The following is a 20,904-nucleotide window of genomic DNA, read 5'->3' on the forward strand; positions in this document are numbered from 1 at the left end:
AACAGTAGAAGCACACCCTAGAAGTTAAACGTGAATGTGACTGGCATGCACCAAATGCGATAGAAGATTTATTTCTTCATGCAAATAACACTATCTTCACTATCATTTCGATTCAAGGACATGGACAAAGCAAAATGTATGACAGTGATCAAACCTTGTAAAGTTATTTGCAGGCATTCTAACCACCTCTGATTTGCGGATATTCGAACGACTTCTAATTTATCTTTAAATGCTCGGGTTAGCCATTTGGATACCTAAAAAATTAGAAATTCAAAAAATCAAATTAACTAAGAGTGGCTCCGTAACAGAGGATCTTTCCTATGTAGCCGATATGTTTCCCTTAAATCACCTGAGTGTTCCTGTCAAAAGGGACGCCAGTCGGGGACCTAGATAATTCGTTCTCTATGACAACAAAAGGTGATCTAAAGACAACTGTTTTGTTTAATTTTACTCTGTTATTAAATTAATTAATTGTACCAAATACTAATACAATTTTATTTAAATATAAGTAAATTATAAAATAATAATTATATTTAAATTTTCCAAAACTATTAAAAAAGTCCTGAATAGGGGCATAACGCTAAAAAAAGGATGAAATAAACTATTATATGAACCAACTTAAAGATCCTAGTCACAATTTAAATGGTAATTTGTGTAGTTCACAAAAAAATTTTCAGCCCTGCTTAATATTTCAACTATCGATATAAATAATTGTTTGATTTACATATTTACGCAAATAACATAATTTGTTCTTTCATTTGGATATAAGCCTCTCCCTTGATTTTTAAGTTAAGAGGATGTCATCTCTCCAATATTTAATATAACTCCCATATTACGCTTGCCTTACATTCATATCCAGCTCCTATTTCTAAAAGTCTAGCGGTTGTCACTCAACGTAGATAATTCCTATACGAGTAGAAGTTGGACGAGACTTAAAATTAGAACAATTATGGCACTCTAAGCGATCTGGAAGGGATGATAAAATTCACTGTCTGCAAATAATGAATAATTAAGAACCCCGCTAGCAATTCAACGATTAGGTGTTCGAAGTTATTATCGTCGATTCGTCTCGAAAACAACAATACTAATCAGTTTTAACCATATCTATATTACCAACATAAAGTCAATAGACTGGAATTAGCGAAACACAATGTAGACATCTGCAATTAACTAAGAAGTTTCTTTAACATGGATGAAGGGAAGGAACCGCAATATTTCTATAACTATAACATTTTGACGGCGGATCAGTTAAGATGTGGCGAGCTTTCTTTTTATCACAATGTATCAAATTACAATTTGTTTCAAAAATTAACAGCACGGATGGTAAGACGTAGGACATAGACGTTTGTAGGAGACCTTTAACAAGCTCTGCGAAAATAACTTGTTAAAAACTTGTTTCTGTTAAGTTTTTGAAATAAAATCTACATTTTTTAAATTGTCAACGGTATGTCCATTATTCAAGATATTGTTTGTTTAAATTTTAAACCACTTAAAGAATATAAAAGATTTTTAAAGTGGGTGAGTGACCGCTCTGTATTTTATATGCGTATGCCGTGCTATGAAAACGTTTAATTTATTTATGATTAAATACAAATATTTTCTACTTATCTGGCGTGTGAAAAGTAACCGTTCCTTTTTTCATAATCAAATGTATTGACCACTGAAGTTTCCGGTTGAATATGGTAATTCAACTCAATTCAATTGAACAGTTTTCAATGATCATTGTTTTCATGATCAAATCTATTATCGACGAACTAATCACTTTGGGATAGGTACTATAAAAAGTGCAAACAATTTAACACATATAATTACAGTTTTATTATAAATGTAATTCTTAAGTAACTATTAACATTGATTATTTTGCAATATAGTGAGACATTTAAAAATCATTACGCGAATTTTTGTACATATGCTGTTATGAAAATAAATTATTCCCTACCACATATTTAATACAAAGGAAATTAATCAAGGGAATTACGTTATTTTACTTTTTAAGTTCTAAAAGGTTTATCTACTCAGAGTAAAAGAACTATAATCTTACACAAATCCAAAGACTTCTTCTTAAATTTTTTTGTTTCAAAATTATCGATTTTCTATTCGTCACTGTGATACCGCCGGGCTTTTTTTATCTACATCGTTATTAGGATTGTTCTGTTGACCAGGAACACCACTTGGGCTGGGGGGTACACCACCCGATCGCTCCATGTTCCAGGGGTTATTTCCAGCCATGGGAGAGTCGGCATGTCCAAATGCAGGATGGTTTTCATGATCTAATGCAACAGTTGCATCGTATTGCGTATTCTCCAAACGTGTGATTAAACGTTCATCTTCTTCCCCGAACTCTCCTCCCATGAGTGTAGGCTCTCCCACAACCATTACATCTTGAGACGCTAGAGAGAAGTTTGGCCCAGAGGGAGAACGTTTTTGGCTTGTTACGGGTGGTGTGTTGCTTCCGGTTGCTCCTCCAGAATTCGATCCTTTACGTTTTCGCCGCTTATTTGCAGGTCGTTGAGGGTCTTTTTTTCCTGGCGGCGCGACCATTCTTTGCCATTTTTGAAATAAAGTCGTTTTTAAACAATCACGTGGACTCAAAGCATATGCCTTATGTCTAGACATCAGCTCTTGCATTGGTTCAAGAATAACACATAATCGAAGATAGTTTAGAGTTGAATTTGTTATACCCATTCTTGTAATATTTTTTGTTATTTGGTCCAAAATCATAGGATCTGGCGGCAAGGTTGTACCTATAACTGTACGTGGAATAAGTTCACGATGGCCTTTAATAGTCATGTGCCATGATTTAATTCTCATGTAGTCATCATAAATGAACTCAAGGATAAGTCTGGCATCCGCACAAACTTTTGTGTAGAAAGGTTTTCCATGTTGTGTAGTAACCGTACACTGATCACAGTCTAGGGTTATCGATGTGTTATGAAATGATTCTTTAGCATGTTTTAATTGAAAATAAAGATCAGACACGCCACCTTCAAAAATACTTCTAAAAAACCTTGGAATAAGCGTTCGGCCAATGGTATAACGTTTTGGGCCATCCTCGAGGCAGAACAGAATTGTAAGCTTAGCATCATCTTCAAAGAATTCAGTGGTAAAAGAATCCCACCAACAGTTATCACTCTCTTCGGTTCTCTGCTGCAGACGTTTGTTTAATTCAAACACTCTGTGTTCTGTATGACTAAAATATGAGTTATGTCTCCGGAGACCAGCATCCATTCTTTCTAATTGTTGTGATCCGCCGATCATTGGATGACCACCGGGACCATGGCCAAAGGGAGAGCCCGCTGGCATTGCACCAAATTGTCCTCCAAATCCTACTGAAACTCCAGGTGATCCAAAATGTCCACCAGGGGCATTGGGTACACCGCTAAATGAAGGACCAGAGCTTCCCGGTCTTCCAAATTGAGGCCCTCCTCCAGAAGATGGCGATCCGAAAGCTCCTCCTCCACCTGCCGGGCCATTAAAAGAACCACCGCCCGCATTTGGAGGTTGTGAAAAGTTTACAGAGCCAATATTTTGCGGTGGACCTGGACCAGGAGTAGATGAACCGGAAGGTGCTGGTGAGGCATTGTACTGGGGCGTATTGGAACCTGGTTGAGGTCCGCCTTGATATCCGCTCATTGACTGATTTCCAGCTGGAGATGATTGTCCAGTTTGCGAAAATATTGGACCCCCACCACCATATGGACCGCCTTGTGAAAATCCTCCAGATGGAACTCCCCCTTGTCCGTCTTGATTTCCACCAGAACCACCTGAGCCTCCAATCATGTTTTGGTTATCACTTGGAGGACCAGATTTCCAATTACCGGGAGCATCGTCTAACGAAGATGATGCATTTATGGGTGGACCAGAACCAACACCTCTTCGATTGATACCAATCATCACTTTTGTGAAGGGATTCTTTTTTAAATCAACTGAGCAGTTTAGATTCAAGAAGTTTTATTTGTATTTACTGTCCCAATTTCAGTTCAGTCAGTGGACAGGTGGCTGTAAATAAAAAAAATAATGTTTTTAATAACGGAGAAAGATGACTTTTTAACAAGAAATGTACTTTGATTTGGACAAATTTTAGACTCCATGTTTAAAGTTGTTTATACTTTAATTTTGTTACTATATAAAAACACAGGACGTTTAATTTGACTTAATCAGAAGTAAAATTGACATTTAGTTCCCAATTGCAGATTTTGGAGGAATAATAAAAAAATAAAAATCCACATAAAGAAAATATAATTAAACATACAAACAAAAAAAAAAAACAATTTTAAATTTCTTCACACAGCTACTTTAAAACTGCTTCGCAACGGTTCAATAAAGAAGTTAACATTATTTGGCCTGATATCCGAGAAGGTTTTTCGATATGATTTAAGATAGGAGTCTGAGTTGGCCAACATGAGCCGAGTGTATCGGGTCGATATCCAGCTAGAAGACACATTTTTAAGTACATCATACTTCGATGTATGGTAAATATTATTTTTGAAAATTTTAAGATAATCATGTTGTTGCCCAGTCAAGCGAGCAGATAAACAGTTAGCTATAAATAAACAGTAATTTTACAGTTTTCCAGATTCCACTATTTATAAGATTTAGATGGATAACATGTTGAAATCATCCGGTTTAAATTGATAGATATTCTTTTGCATGTTTCAATTGAAAATAAAGATCAGAAACACCACCTTCAAAAATACTCCTACAAGAATAAGCGTTCGGCCAATGGTATAACGTTTTGGGCCAACCTCAATGCGGAACAGAATTGTAAGCGTAGCATCATCTTCAAAGAATTCAGTGGCAAAAGAATCCCACCAACAGTTAAAAAAAAACATCTCAACCGATAACCTACAAGCACAGCTTCCAATAGATCATTACTCTATTAAATTTTCATCCCGTATTAATATCGAACCTCTTTAATATCTCAACGTTTTGATTATTGCACATAAACATCTGTTTTCGTCGGATAGATATTATAATGGAACTATGTTTTAATTCTACTCTGGCCGATTCTAATCAACAACACATAAAAAAAACATTAACATTAACATTAGCTTTAACATTAACATTAACATTAACATTAACATTAACATTAACATTAACATTAACATTAACATTAACATTAACATTAACATTAACATTAACATTAACATTAACATTAACATTAACATTAACATTAACATTAACATTAACATTAACATTAACATTAACATTAACATTAACATTAACATTAACATTAACATTAACATTAACATTAACATTAACATTAACATTAACATTAACATTAACATTAACATTAACATTAACATTAACATTAACATTAACATTAACATTAACATTAACATTAACATTAACATTAACATTAACATTAACATTAACATTAACATTAACATTAACATTAACATTAACATTAACATTAACATTAACATTAACATTAACATTAACATTAACATTAACATTAACATTAACATTAACATTAACATTAACATTAACATTAACATTAACATTAACATTAACATTAACATTAACATTAACATTAACATTAACATTAACATTAACATTAACATTAACATTAACATTAACATTAACATTAACATTAACATTAACATTAACATTAACATTAACATTAACATTAACATTAACATTAACATTAACATTAACATTAACATTAACATTAACATTAACATTAACATTAACATTAACATTAACATTAACATTAACATTAACATTAACATTAACATTAACATTAACATTAACATTAACATTAACATTAACATTAACATTAACATTAACATTAACATTAACATTAACATTAACATTAACATTAACATTAACATTAACATTAACATTAACATTAACATTAACATTAACATTAACATTAACATTAACATTAACATTAACATTAACATTCACATACAAAGAGCTGAAAGCTTATTAATCGAGAGTGTAGGTAAGCTTTCAACATGAAAGTTACAGGCAAGAAAAGGTGATAACAGATAATTTTTGAGAAAAAATCATTAAAAATACAATTTTACCGATAATAGAACACTGGAAAAGCACTTAAAATACATTGCAACTTGACATTTTCGACTCATGGGTTTTAAACATTGTTTCGATTGTCATCAGATTGGTTGGATTTTCCTGGCAGAGATTTTTTATAGTAAACTTTTATTACTAACATCAATTAAAAAACGATTCGTCCCAAACACGAAAATTTAACTAGCAGACGTTTTTATCAAACCAAACTATTAAATTTCTCAATAAAAGTCGGATTATTTTTAATATTTTATCAGTATACAGTGAGTGTCATTAATATTCGGTTTTAATCTCGTAGTGTAAGTTGATTTTAGGTTTATTATTTGGTTATTTTATAAATTAGTATATTAATCTCTAAATATTTTATTAAAAAAAATGGTGCAATCCCTTAAATGCACTAAGATAAACGATAAAAAAAATGCAAAAAAAACACATGTAAGTGCTTCATTAATATTCGGTTTTTGGTTTTCTTTGCTGAGTTTGACATTTGCTCCGATTAACAGTTTGTCTATTCAAGAGACCCGTAAAATAAAGTGTTCACTAGACCTTTGCATACATTTTTAAAACAATTTAGTGTAAGATCGTTTGGTTTTATTAAAAAAGTTAATCATAGGGTGCAAAGGAAAAAATGCAAGCCTTGAAAAAAGAAGCTTGTTATTTTTCACCATAATAAAGTGGACCATATAAAAAAGATTGCTGATATTTTAGACATGAAGCCAAACACTGTCCGTTATATTATTTGGAGGTATAAAAGAGAAGGAAGGATCGAGCCAAAGAAGCAGATGGGTCAACAAAAAAAGTTAACAAGGAAAGAAGAACGGATTATAGCAAGAAAAATTAAAGCAAATCCTCGTTTTAGTACACTAAAAATTGTGCAAGAAGTGTTAATGGAATGCAAAAAGAAAATATCTGCAACAACGGTACGCTGAACCATAAATACATGGCTACAATGCACAGTGGTTCCAGTTGTATGGAGAGGCGGTCATAGATTGATAGAATCTGAACCACTGCACCGATTTCAATGAAATTTTCAGGGTCGATAAACAATCATCAGGCAAAATATCTGCCCACTAATACACCCACTTTTCTGGTTGCACTTGCCTGCTTTCTAAGAGTCCATACCTCGGTTTCGCTTAATCAGTCGCTGTATTTTTCGTACAGTCTTATTTTCAACCGAGTAACTTGCTTCCAATATATGTTAAACCGCTTGAACAGTAAACAATTCCGATTTCGCAAGAGATCGATTTGAATGTTTTCAGCGTCCGCCAAGGTCCATACACCTTACGATTCCTCTCAACCTCATTTTTGATATTGTTCAAAGACAGCCACATATCCAGAACCCCCAGACGTTTAAAAGAACACTTCAGACAAGCACCTTTCAAACAAACAAAAAAAATATATGTATATGAAATGTGCTGCAGTTAGAAGGAGAATGCAAAGTCAATCGCAGCCCATCGCAGCTAGACGCAGCTAGATGTTGTTGTTTTTGGAACTACATATATATACGAATATTTTAGTATATGAATCATGCATGACTTTTCTTGACTTTGTTATTAAAAGTCTCGTTGAATTAAACAAAAAGCGACAAAAAAACTAATTTTGGGTTTTCTTTGTGGGAACTTGCTCTTGGTTATGAAGTGATCAAAATAATAAAACATACTTTGTAAACATAGCACATACCTTCAGTTTGAATATCCATTACTAACAAATATAAAAAAAAAACTATTCTAAACAATATATGACTTTAAAGATTATTGCAAAAAGAGCACTTGCTATGACAACGATATTTGTCTGGTATCTCCCACTTCGAAAGCACAGAATGAAAAATTCTGTTTGTGGATTTGATTTATTTTGTGTAATCAGGTGGCATGGCTATTTGTAAATACTATAGGGAAATATGAGGCAATAATAATAACATCAAACTTTTACCCTATGACCCACTACGGTCCCACTGTGCAATGGTCGTATTGGCCGAAAAAAAAACCATTTATCAATATGTGCAACAGGAAAATTCGGATCAAATTTGAGAGGGAACACAAAAATAAGGATGCAATTTGGTGGGATGATGTAATATTTGCTGACGAAAGTAAGTACAACCTATTTGGATCGGATGGAAGAGCTATGGTGTGGCGCAGGCCAAATGACGGGCTTAAAAGCAGGAACATAAACCCAACAGAGAAACATGGAGGCGGGCACATTATGGTTTGGAGGTGCATTTCGACAAGAGGCATTTGAAATTTAGTATTCATCTACGGTATATTGAATAAGGAATATTATTTGAGGATCCTAAAAGAAAATTTAAGGCAAAGTGGTGAGAAAATGGGAATTTTAAGGAATTTAAAATTTTACCAGGACAACGGTCCGAAGCACGAGGCGCTTGTTGTAAGGGAATGGCTTCTGTATAACTGCCAAAAGTTATCCAAACAAAATCGAGAATTTGTGGGATGAATTGGACCGTCGAGTTCGCGAAAACCCTGTCTCGGCTTCAAGAAGAATGGAGCAAAATAGGCATTGAATACTTTCAAAAATGTATAAAAAAAACATGCCCATGTAGCAACTGGACGGAGTTTTATCCAATCAAGGGTGTCCAACAAAATATTAAAATCAATGGTAAGAAAGATTAATTAAAAAATTAATAAAAGTATGTGAAAAAAACGAATATTAATTAAGTGTTATTTTTTGAGTTATCGTATTCTTTATTTATTTTATTTTGTTAAATTGCTATTTTAATTAAAAAATGTGTATAATTTGAAATTATTAAATACAAAATATTTTAAAGAAAAACTGCTTTTTAACTATTTTTAAGTTTAAAGTGAAAAGTAAAGTGTTTTATGGAAAGAAACAAAAAAAAAACGAATATTAATGGCACTGTATGTATTTTAGATGTAATGTTTTTAAATGTATGTACCTAAACTGTTCGTATCTAGTATTATTTCCCTTTATTGTAACTCAATTATTTTTTGATAGCCAAGAGTGAAATCGGCTAAGGTGATTTTTGATAAATGACAACCAAATAAGATGAACTTTATGTATATAGCTAAAAAGCTTCCACAAAAACAAATGTGATAGTGATTTTCCTACAAATATGGAGTCTCTGTCGCAATTGAAATAGAGCTACCAGAAGCTTACTGAAATGACCGCAATATTTTCTCACTTACCTTTTTTTCTCTTAAAAAAGAAAAACATCTTGAGACCGACAAAGGTGTCCACATTCGGAAAAACAAGAATATTAAGAATATTATCACAAGACTCCAAATTTGGTACATTTATTTAGACATATCGTAGGTACCACTTTAAAATTTGACCATACCTACAATGAATTTTGGCAATTCTAATCGGAGATTGTTCGATCGCATTGAACTAAGTTGAATCACTTTAAACAGATGAATAGCTCGGTGATAGTTAAATTGACCATCAATACGTTAAGAAGTAGATTGCGTATTTATTGATTTAAGTAATGCGATTGAAAAATTGTGTCATAAAACAATTTCAGTGTTCTTAGTTTTAGGCTAATCAACCAAAATTTCTTTTTAACTTGGGAGTCGTAAGGAATTTTCTTGAAAGAGACCACGAGTTAAGGAGTCAGAAACGAAAAAATCATAAAGAAGAAACATCACAATGACCAAAATTGCAGTACAGCCATATATAAAGTTATACATCAGTTAACAAAACAGAAACAAAAGACTTAAGTTTGTTAATGAACATATACCATATTATACGCCTTTTTGGAATTATGTGGAACTAAATATGTTTGTGTTGCAGTGGCGAAGGCACCATATAAGTCGATTCCTATCGACTTACCTTTTGTAAATCTCAATATCAACAAGAAAAACTTCATGCATCATGTATATAAACAAATCATACAACAGCAACCCTTGTGACATCGACATTACTTTACAATAATTTAATCAACATGTATTTTCTTCTTCAAAGGTATGCCGGGCAGTGTTCCCATAACGGCATTATTAATGCTAGATCTAGCATTATAGAGAAGAGAAAAGCATTATGAAATTTTAAAATAATATTAAATGCTTTTCTGGCATTATTGTTTTTAAGTTTTGCATTCTTGGATGGCGTGCAAAATCGCATCGTCACCTCCCGCTGGATACTCAACTAACGACGAGCGTTGGATCCATTGGATCCATGAGCTGAGTAACCTGAGTTATCTTTTCAGGAACTAAGAGCAAAACAGAAATATCGCTCTGAATGCACCAGTCCCAGATGGTATTTCAGTGAAACTGGTAAATCCACTCTCTTTTGAGGTCGGTCCTATGGATTCTGGGAAGGACCAATTATTGCTTAAAAATATTGAGAGACGGAGTTCAAAGATGCAAAGATCTCCCCCAAACAAATTCACTTCAGGGGTTACATCATCTACAATCTCAAATAAAACTGTAGATATTAAAACATCAGCGAAATAGGAACCAAGATCAATGAAGAAATCGACATCACAGATCAACAAAATTCCATCGAAGTCAAAGAGAAAGCCCAATAAAAATCAAAGAACTACTTTGAAGAATGGCAAATTGAAATAGAGGCAAGAAAACAACTTAAAGTACTAGTTCAAAATCTTTAGCTGCAAGTGAAAAAATCTCGAAGAGAAAGTTTTCTTGCTTGACAAGAAAGATTCAGAGTCCACGCTTCAGTTAAGTCCAAAATATATTGAACCTGAATATCCAACTGATGAAGAAGACCTCTTGTTTGAAACTGAGAAAAAGAAAAATAAGCATAATACAAAGAAACGTAAACGTAGTCCCGAGACTCGTTGAAATAATCAGAAAAGCTCTAAAACCGAAAATAACAAAGAGTTGAATACAGGAACTAAAGAAGCGAATAATGTGATAGCTCTTGCTAAATCAATATCTCACGTTAAAGGCAGCAAAAAAAATTAAACCACCACCAATTATGATCTCAGGATTTGCTATTTTTGGAGATCTTAAGAAAATAATATAAAAAAAATTACTAAAAAGGTTGCACATGGTACAACAAAGACAACTGGAAAGTCACAGTCGAAGAATCTGACGAGTATAGATCTGTCACTGAAGAACTGAGCAAACACAAAATACAATGGCACTCATATGAGAACAAAGCTACAAGGTCAATAAAAGTAGTAGCCAGAGGTCTTCATTCCTCGTGCTCTCCCGAGGAAGTAGTTGAAGATCTTGTACAAAAAGGCTTCAAAGCCCTTGATGCAGTCAATCTATTTAAGAATGAGACAATTAAAAACTCCTCTGGAGAATCAATGACAAGTAAGAGGTTGCTGCCTTTATTCATGCTTACTTTTGCCTGTAAACAAAGTCTCGAGGAGATTTATAAAATAAGATCAATCTTGGGCATAGCTGTTAAAATTGAACCACTCCGAAAATCTAAAGTTGTTCCGCAGTGCAAACGTTGACAAGCTTTTGGTCATACCCAAAAATACTGCAACCGAGAGTTTGCTTGTGTAAAGTGCGAAGGAAAACATGCAACTAAAAATTGTCCTATGAGCAAAGATCACAAAGCAAAATGTGCGAACTGCCAGAGTAATCACCCGGCAAGTTAAAGAGGCTGCGCAGTTGCCTACAAATTCCAAGAGTTCAAAAGCAAAAACACATCTGCTAGAGACAAACCCAGAAACACAGTACATACCGATTTAACTGCTGAAAACAATACTAAGAAGGAACCGCCTAAAAAGGCTGTTCAAAGTAGAAGCAATGAAAATAAAGACTATTCTCATATTGTTAAAAATGTGCGGAAGAGCGAAGATGTTTGTTTTTTAATCACCGATATGGACTTTTATATGGATTTTAAAATTTAGCATTTTGTTTTTTGAGCTCCCATACCATCTAGCATTATAAAATTTGAAATGTAGCATTATGAAATTTGAGATTATGGCAACACTGATGCCGGGTTATTATTTTTTCGCTGAATAGAGCAAAATTTGTTTTCTCTCCCGTTTCCTCTTTTACTTCTCGCTAGGCGCGTGCTTCTTTATTCAACTAACGCTTTCTTAAGCATAGAAATAACCCGATGTTCACTGCCTTTCTTTCGATGAATTTCTATGTATCTGAAAATTCACTTGCTTGTGCAAAAACAAACAAGATTGTTGGAAATGGGGAAATACGCATTGCGCATGCGCATGTCAGGTTGAGCCTAAGCAAAGCAGTGCGTTGACGCACTACACTTGTTATTCATAGAGCAAACAAAAATTCATCCATTGTGTATAGAAAACAAGCCAAACGTAACCCGTCTTCTATCGACTTATTCGATATTTTCCTTCATTCTCGGCGGATGAAGTTTAAGAAGTAGGGGTTGCCACTTAAGCGTAGTGGAATTATTTTTGGCAGAAAGTTACTGTAATTTTAATTAAGTAACACATTAATGAGGCAGATTTCCAGTGCAAGGCGTATAAATAAAAGTGTGAACAAAATTTGAATTGGAAGTGATTTGTGAAATGTGGTTGCATTTTGTTTAAATTTTAGTAACTTAAAAGTCACAACGGCTCTTGAGAGATTTTCTGTTAGATGAAAATAATGACTTTGAGAAACTTCATTTCTTAAAGAAAAAAAAGTGGTAGAAATAGGACACTCTACCCCTCCTTTGAGCTTATCCATTAAATTAGAAAGCAAATATTTCTGGTGTTCTTTTCAATTTGATTCCAAATAAACAAACGGATGTTGAAATCGCAAAGAGAGAAATAGAATGTTTTGGCTTGGCTTGGCTCTGATTTCATAGAGAAATTTGAATCAATTTCGAAAGTCTAAACGCTAACGGTTGCGGAGAACCGCCATTGAAAAGGGTATTGCTTGAAACGGATTCAAAAACGCACTATAAACGCTTTTTTGTACACAAATTAAAGATAATATTATAGGTCAACTGAATGCAAGATATAAATCTTTTACTAATTTAGTATTCTTAAGTTAACGTTCTTAATAAATCGAAATAGGATTCTTTTGTAGCAAAAATGCCGTATAAAAAAATATCTTCTTTAATAAATATTTTTCATGGAATATTCGATTGATTGAACTTAAAGTTTTTGCATACAACTCCATCCCTTCGTCACCTTGAAGATTTAGCACCCATGTTAGACATGTTACGCGACACATTTCCTCTAATTTTTAATTTGAGTTGATTGTTTTTAACACTTCCGAATAGTGTTACTTCAGTTCTGAGATTATTTTCAGCAAGTACATTTCTGATATTTTTTCTAGTCCCTCATTTTTCTCCGACTTAACTTTATAAATAAGTCACGCCTCGCCACTGTTGTGTTGATAGCTAACCCTTAGATATAAGACAATATTATAAATTTATTTTATTTACGGACGGTCGGCTTTTTTATAAGGATGTGTTGCACGTTGTGGTGCTCGAACTAAAATTTTGTGGAAGTTTAAATGCATCAAATGTCTAACATCAATATTTTAAACAATATTTAAGATCCAGTGTCTTCTTTGTGAGGTTTTAAATTATAGAGTTGCATTTGTTTTTAATATTGATTTTCTATTCGATGGCTTAAATTGTAATTTTGGACTATTTTAAATAAAAACGTTTTCATTATGGTTATAAAGTTAAGTCTGCATGAATTGCAAAAATATGTATATTTAATGCGTCCTCCTATTAGTCCTGGGAACCCGCTGTATGTGCAACCAATTAGGCCTAATTTGATTTATAAACGAGTTGGTTTTGATCATAAAGAATTCGTCTTTATTTATGCTGATGTTATTTAACTTTTTAAAAGAATCAACTCTACTTCTGTCTGCTTACCTTTGCAAGAAGACTTAATATTATTAAGGGATTGTCGATACACCAACCTATTTGCAAATGTATAACAATGAGTTTTAACACTCAAGAAAATTCCAATTATTTCTGAATACATGTTTGACTCTTGGGTTCTTTAAGAGATTTGGGCGCGACTACTTTTCGTTTGGTTTGTGACATCAATTCTTAAATATTCCTGTGTAGTGTGGGTAATTTATTATTCAATATATGTAAACGTGAATTGAAGCGATTTAGAAAAGGTACTTGCGTTGTTATTTCTTTTTTCTTACTTCCTTTTTTAGAAACTTTCTCCCGCTTTATTCTCAAAAGCTTACTTTTATAAACCTTCAACAACTTTGTTTTATTGCAGCAATAATAATTGGAAAAATATCATCACCATCTACTTAACTTTTAGTCGATCGACTATACGACTCCAAAGGTCACAAAATTAAATCATTAGTAGATCGAACTATGATGTTCATAGCCCTTTCAATCAATCAAATGAAATATTTAAGAAATTTTAGTTACTTAAAAGTTCACCAAATCACTATTTAAAACATTTCTTTAAAGTTATATGTTAAGCATTTATTGTTCACGTTAGTATTTAACGAATTGAAATAAATAAAATATTACTTGTGTTTATATAATGTATGTATGTATGTATATAATTTATAACTATACATACCTATGTTTTTCATTGATAGAATATTTAAATTCAAATAAAGAACAAAAATACAAAAATCTTATATTATTTAATTTCTGTTGTTTGTTCGGCATAGCTTTTAAGAAAATAGTCAATTCAAACTATTGCTGAATCCATGCTACTTGGAAGAGGACAACTTTCACTACGCAGAACCACTTGTCGAAGATGATCTACTTGATCGCAGATAACTCTAAATGAGCTACAAATGAGCCTGTATAGCTCTAAAAACAGAAAAGCATCAGGTCCTGATCGAATCCCTGACGAATTTTACTAAAATGCTCCTATCGAGTTCCTAACGCACATGCTTGACGCCTTCAATTTCATCTTCAGAACCGGTATGGTGCCTCAGGAATTTAAAGATGCATTCTACTTAATCGAATAAACGAATGAATAGAAAGAAACGAAGTATTGAGCGAGTATCAAAGCAGGTTTTCGTAAAGGCTACTTAACGATAGACAACATTTTTACTGTGACGACCATTGCCCAACATTTTCTGAAACAAAATAAAAAATTGTACATGTTTTTTGTCGACTTTAAAGCATCTTTTGACTCTATTGGTCGCAATGCATTGTTCTACAAACTGTCACAGAAAGGATTGTCTACGAAGCTTTTAAAAGTCCTCAGAAATATGTACCAAAATACTCGACAATCGGTGTGGGTGTCGAGTATTTTAGAATGGTTTAACACAACATCAGGAGTGAAGCAATGCTGTCTTCTGAGTGCAATATTGTTTTCACTGTTCATTGACGATATTTATTCTCATCTACCTGCTAGAGTATGCGCAGCAGAAATAAGAAATAATGTGCTTCTTTATGCTGACGACATCGTTCTGTTTGCTGAATCTCTACAGAGTCTTCAACATATCAACAATAAGCTCAATACTTATTGTAAAACCTGGAAGCTTGCAATAAATTTAGAAAAATCAAAAATTATGATCATCAACAAAATTGGGAAACGGCGAAAAATGGTATCTAGCTGGTGAATCAATTAAAACAGACACACAATACAAATACCTTGGTGTTATACTGCAATCAAACATGAAGTTTTCTTTCCACCTTGAGAAAAAACTGGTTTCCGCTAAAAAGCTTATAAATTCTTCCTGCAAAGATATATTTGGGAACAATGAAATTAAGACCTCCGCGAAATAAAAAGTCTTTGAATGAATTATGCGCTCTCTTGAGGCTACTGTTCACATGAAGAAGTTGAAAAACTGCAACGATATTTGTTTAAAAAAAAACTCTTCCACCTGCCGATGAATACCAAATTACGTTCTTACGTTAGAAACAGGTTTACCTTCATTATATATACCACTATACTGTCAAGCTACATTTTGATTATATCCTAAAAACTCTTCGATCACTAATGCACAGAATACCCAATACTCTTACGAAGTTTGTAATAAACAGGAAGGTGGAATGGGTTCACGAATGGAAAACTCTGTCTGATAAATGTGAATTCAACTTAAGGGGGTGTTCTGGTCTAGAAATTAAAAAAAATCGATTTTTTTTCTTTTCATATTTTCATAGTTTAACTATTTAAGAATATGTCTACGAGAGGATTTTCCCAAATTCAAATTATTTTCGGAGAAATAAGTATTTTGCTGAGCAGCCATCCAAATCGGTCGGGCTGCAGCTAATAGAACAAAAGACAAAATGGGGTACTTTAAACGCGTTTTTCTAAGAACTGTCTTTTTGAATCTGATACCCACGATTTCTCAGGTTCTGCCGAACCGATTTACTTGAAATTTAAAGAGAGTCTTCTTTAGGGATTTGTCTACGTCCGGAACTACGGCCATCCCCAAATTTTCATTTTTACTATTTTTAACAAATCGAAGAATGTTCAAAAAATGGTAAATTTTTTGTATTTTTCTTTAGACAGCCGCCATTTTGTAAAAAAAAATGTTTGTAACTTTTCCGTAGTTCCAGACATTGCGACATTATTGTAGATTAATAATCTTTTTTAGTTTTTGATTTCAGATTTCTAGGAGAGTCAAAACCGTGGGTATGGTCACGCGCCAAATTTTTGAGACGCACCACTCCATCAGCTGATAACTAACGGAATTTTGATTTTTTTTTACTTTTTTATTTTTTTTGTACGCTTCTAATAAGAATAAATAATGTATACAAAAATTGATAGTAAAATTGTTGCTTGCTTTTTTCTACAGCACTTCAAAAATTACCTAAAATTCATGTTTCTAGACCAGAATACCCCCTTAAACTTGCCATATGAAGACCGGGCTGAATTAAAGCAAAATCTGTATAAGTTACTCGAGCTTCACGACACTCATCAGCACAACGAATGCGTTCAACAAGCTACTAACTCTATCAACAGACCGATCTACCCAGAGCTCAGCTTTAGCCTAAACTGAAACAACTATTTTAATGATTGTGATATGCTTAATTTAAATGGTTCAACATTAATTAATAAAGACACAAATCTATGCACAATATGCAATATGAGAGCAAAAGAAGACACTTTTCACCTTTTAGCAATAAGCCCTATCTACAGAGACTTAAGATGCAATTACTTCCGTGAATTGACTTTGACGATGGAACAAACTAAAAGCATATTGAATGGTTCTAATTTGGTAGCCCTCAACAGTTATCTAGAAGATGTACTCAAATATAGACACTACATAAATACTGAATTTACATAGTAGTTACATCATGTTCTTACGACAAGTACTTTTCATCGCGATTTTAAATGTCTGCTCATTTTCTTCTTGTAAAAGATCCAAAATGTAAATTTCTCTTGTTTTTTCTTTGATTACAAAATTCTGAATTAGAAGTTTTAATTTTAATTTTTAATAATACATACTCGTACATACAAAATGTTTAACAAATCAATCGGGCAGACGGCAATGCCACACCCATAACTTTTTTATTTACTAAAATTTGAATTGTAAATTTTGTAAACTTTATTATTGAAAAAATAAAAAATCTTATCTAATCTAACTTTTCAATTTTTAAAAAATTGTAGTCTTGTCGAAAATAAAATTTTAACTTTCAAATGTTTGAAGGAAACCAAATCTTAAAAATATCGAAAAAAGTTGGAAAAGTTCATGGTTGAAATCTTCTAAATTGTATTGACATTATTACATAATACTTATATCTGGGGGACCTTAAATTACTTGGCGTGCGAAACTGGAGACCGAACTGGCTTGTCCGTCCCTTACTGTAAGGCCACCTCGAATGAGTAAATAAGTGGAAAACTTTAATGTACATACAATTTAGGAGGTTTTAACCATGAATGATAAAATAATAATTTCCTCCAACAATTTCTAGCGATACCCAATAAACTTAAAAACCAAAATAGAAATACATTGTGCAAGAAAATTCGGACACTTACGACTTCTGGTATATTTGTACACATAACCACTGAGAGAGTTAATGGCTTCCAGATGGATCAATTTAAAGTGGTTTCCCAAAAGCGTGAAAACGACAAAAAATAAAACGCATTTTCTGTGAAATACGCTAAAAATGGGGCCACCTAGATGTCTGTCAAAACTTTATTTGAAATTTATAAGTCGAGAGCGTAACGATGCAATGTATTTGAAGTGGTATCCCCCTGCTTCTTTTTTCTGAAAATGTACTTTTGATGATTTTTGTATCCATTTCTTTTTGTTCGGAAAAGTTGTACTTTTGTATTTTGTATCCGTTTCCGTTGTCACCATCACTAAGGTTACCTGTATCTTTAATATCAACTGGTTTCTTTTCATGTCAAAAATAGGACATCAGTACTCAGACAAAATAGTTGCAAGTAAAGGGTGAGATCTGTTACTATACCTGAGCATAACAGGTATTGCTTTTTTAAACATTTATTTTTAAATTATTTTGCTTGTTAAGAATTAATAAACGCAGGTCTTAAACAATATTGAAATTTAAAAGACAAAACGTTCGAATTAAAGAATTAAAAACAAACCTATCATGCCGGCAGTTAATATTTAAGTTATTGGATGCCTAGCACTCATCCGAAGACTTGCATTTCTAAATCAACCGAAGATGATATCGTATATTGATTTGTCGAAAGATTAAAGTTCTTGTTTACAAAAGTTTAAGTTAGAATTTAAAAATTAAAACCAAGAAGTTTTATGGGGTTCAAATTGCTGGCCCAGATACATAACGAAACGGAATAAAACAACGCAGCTAAAAACTAATTGCATGGAGATATCATTAAGAATATTCAAATCTTTTGGCTCCGATCCACTAGATTCATAATTATGTTCATTGCATATGTTTTGTATGGATACAAAACAAATATCATTAACAGAATTTGGAAAAAACATTAAAAACACAGTCTAATTGTCAAAATAGCCAACGCCATTTTGTTATACTATGATTTTGTTTTCATTATTTTGAAAATACAACTTAACACTTGTATCTAATTTTTATAACTAAATTCAAAGTTTCATTCAAATTAGTTTTTTTTTTTCAAAATAAAAAAAAGATGCATTTTTATAGAATTTAGGTATGTACACAGATCCATTTGCAAAGGGTATGCGCCAAGCAATGGGCAGCACGAGTGGCGTATCATCTAGTCTCGGCACTTGTACACAAAATCAATAGACCAAGCGAATAGTATTTGGTAACCAAATATTAACATTTTTGTTTGAAATTAACCTGATAGACAGTAGAAAACAAAACTTGCCATATTTTATAAAACTAATATATAAATTATAGAGAATTTTAAGCATATTTGAAGATTGGATACATCCCAATTAAAAAAAAGAACGGAAAACAAATATTATTTTTGATAAAAATCACTTGTCAAAAATGAACACTTATGAATCGGAACTTACATATTTACAAACCCTGATAATACTAAGTTGGGTTCTGTAGATATAATAATTAAATAGGTATATTAATTTTACGAAAAACAAAAACTTTTCAGCAGCCTTTTTTACACTTTTGACTGACACATTGAAATTTAACGTCAATGATCATAAAACAACAAACTTGGAATATTGGAAGATTGTCAAACTGTATTCCAGTGATGAAATCGATAAATATTCCGAGGGAATAGAAGCCTTCCATTATTAGTTTTGAGGTAGTAAAATTTCTTCCAATATATTTCCACCTTAAAATCATGAAAATAAGTTTGAATCCCTTTTAAAAATAAGGTTTACATTATATGTGGAATACAATTCACACATTCGGAGTTGGTGATATAATTCCAGGCAGTGGGTTATCCAACCATTATTGTTAATCGAAAATTAACTTAAATTTATTTGGACAGTTTTATTTGAGATATTAAAATCATTAATTGTGGGCAAATGATAATCCATACGAGTCATTAACCGTTACGAACAGCTTTCAAGGTGTGAAAGATACAATAATTTTACACATTAACGACATTGAACCCTAATGATTCATTATAGGCTTTTCACCCAAAACTGTCCACAATCGTTCACAACGAAGCTCGCTTAGCTGCAGCTATCCTCTTTGTTCGCTTCAACCAGTCAGAACAATTTGCCAAAGAGAAGCTAATTGTTTAGAAGATATATGATCAAATCAATACTGTTACAACAAAAATGAATGTATTTAAAACATTTTCTGATTTTTTTTCACAACAAACTCAATCCAAAATAGAGCTTATGGCTATTGCTTCTGTTGGGTAAATGTGCCTTCAGAATCGCCATGTGTTGTGGTCATCCAAGCAGCTAACAGGCGGGGTTGAGAAAATTCTCAACGATTTCATGTAGGTCCTAGCCCACTGCGACATAGCCTCCACTAGAAATTTTCTTTCATACTTATTCTCCTCCACAAATGAACTAATCGCCTTTCTCACATCTCCCAAATGCTTGTGATTGAACGGAGTTACCGAAAAGTTTTTCTTCAGGTAGTAAGCGAAAGCGTCGGACATATTTGTGGCAATGAGTTGGAAGACGCATCCCTTGGAAACGTCATTACGAATTATGAGAAAGTCTTCCTCGTCCTTGGGGTCGTCACGCCAGTAGCCATTGTGAATTCTGGTTCCTTGCTTAACAAAGAGCGTTTGTAACGCTGGAGGATCATAAAAGAGCCACGAGTGCCAAAAATAGTCAACGGGGCTTTTATTCTCGACCTTGGAAAATTTTCCATATTCTGTAAATAAAAAACAAAAATCAATTATAAATCATAAAATTGTCGGTTTATTATTTTTTTTTTAAACTATTGTACGGCTGTTTGGCTGCAAAGATATAGCTAATGAAACAATATTATTTTATTTTAAGTTTTAATAAAATGCTTCTTTATTTTAAATTGCAAGAAAGAATAAAAATATTACAAATGTAGAAAACTTTTCACCCCGCTATTGAAAATTATATTAAAGTCAGCTAGGATATATAAATAATTATACAAGATTTTCAAAGGTTATTGACATTCCATAAATTTCTTGCAGACTAGAATAATATATAATTTAGCATATAGATAGATAGATAGATATTTTATTTTCAT

General features: G+C 32.7%; 1 protein-coding gene across 1 annotated transcript; it reads right to left on the bottom strand.

The window, feature by feature from the left end:
• Positions 1 to 1,794: 1,794 nt before the first annotated feature.
• LOC129951079 (LIM domain-binding protein 2) lies at positions 1,795 to 19,412 on the bottom strand. Its single transcript, XM_056063089.1, has 2 exons — positions 19,269 to 19,412; positions 1,795 to 3,999 (listed from the first exon to the last, which is right to left on the bottom strand). Exon 2 carries the CDS (start codon positions 3,892 to 3,894, stop codon positions 2,101 to 2,103), a length of 1,794 nt encoding a protein of 597 aa, XP_055919064.1. The 5' UTR covers positions 3,895 to 3,999; positions 19,269 to 19,412; the 3' UTR covers positions 1,795 to 2,100.
• Positions 19,413 to 20,904: the final 1,492 nt, after the last annotated feature.

Source organism: Eupeodes corollae, chromosome 3 (assembly GCF_945859685.1).
Source record: "Eupeodes corollae chromosome 3, idEupCoro1.1, whole genome shotgun sequence".
Classification (NCBI taxonomy): domain Eukaryota; kingdom Metazoa; phylum Arthropoda; class Insecta; order Diptera; family Syrphidae; genus Eupeodes; species Eupeodes corollae.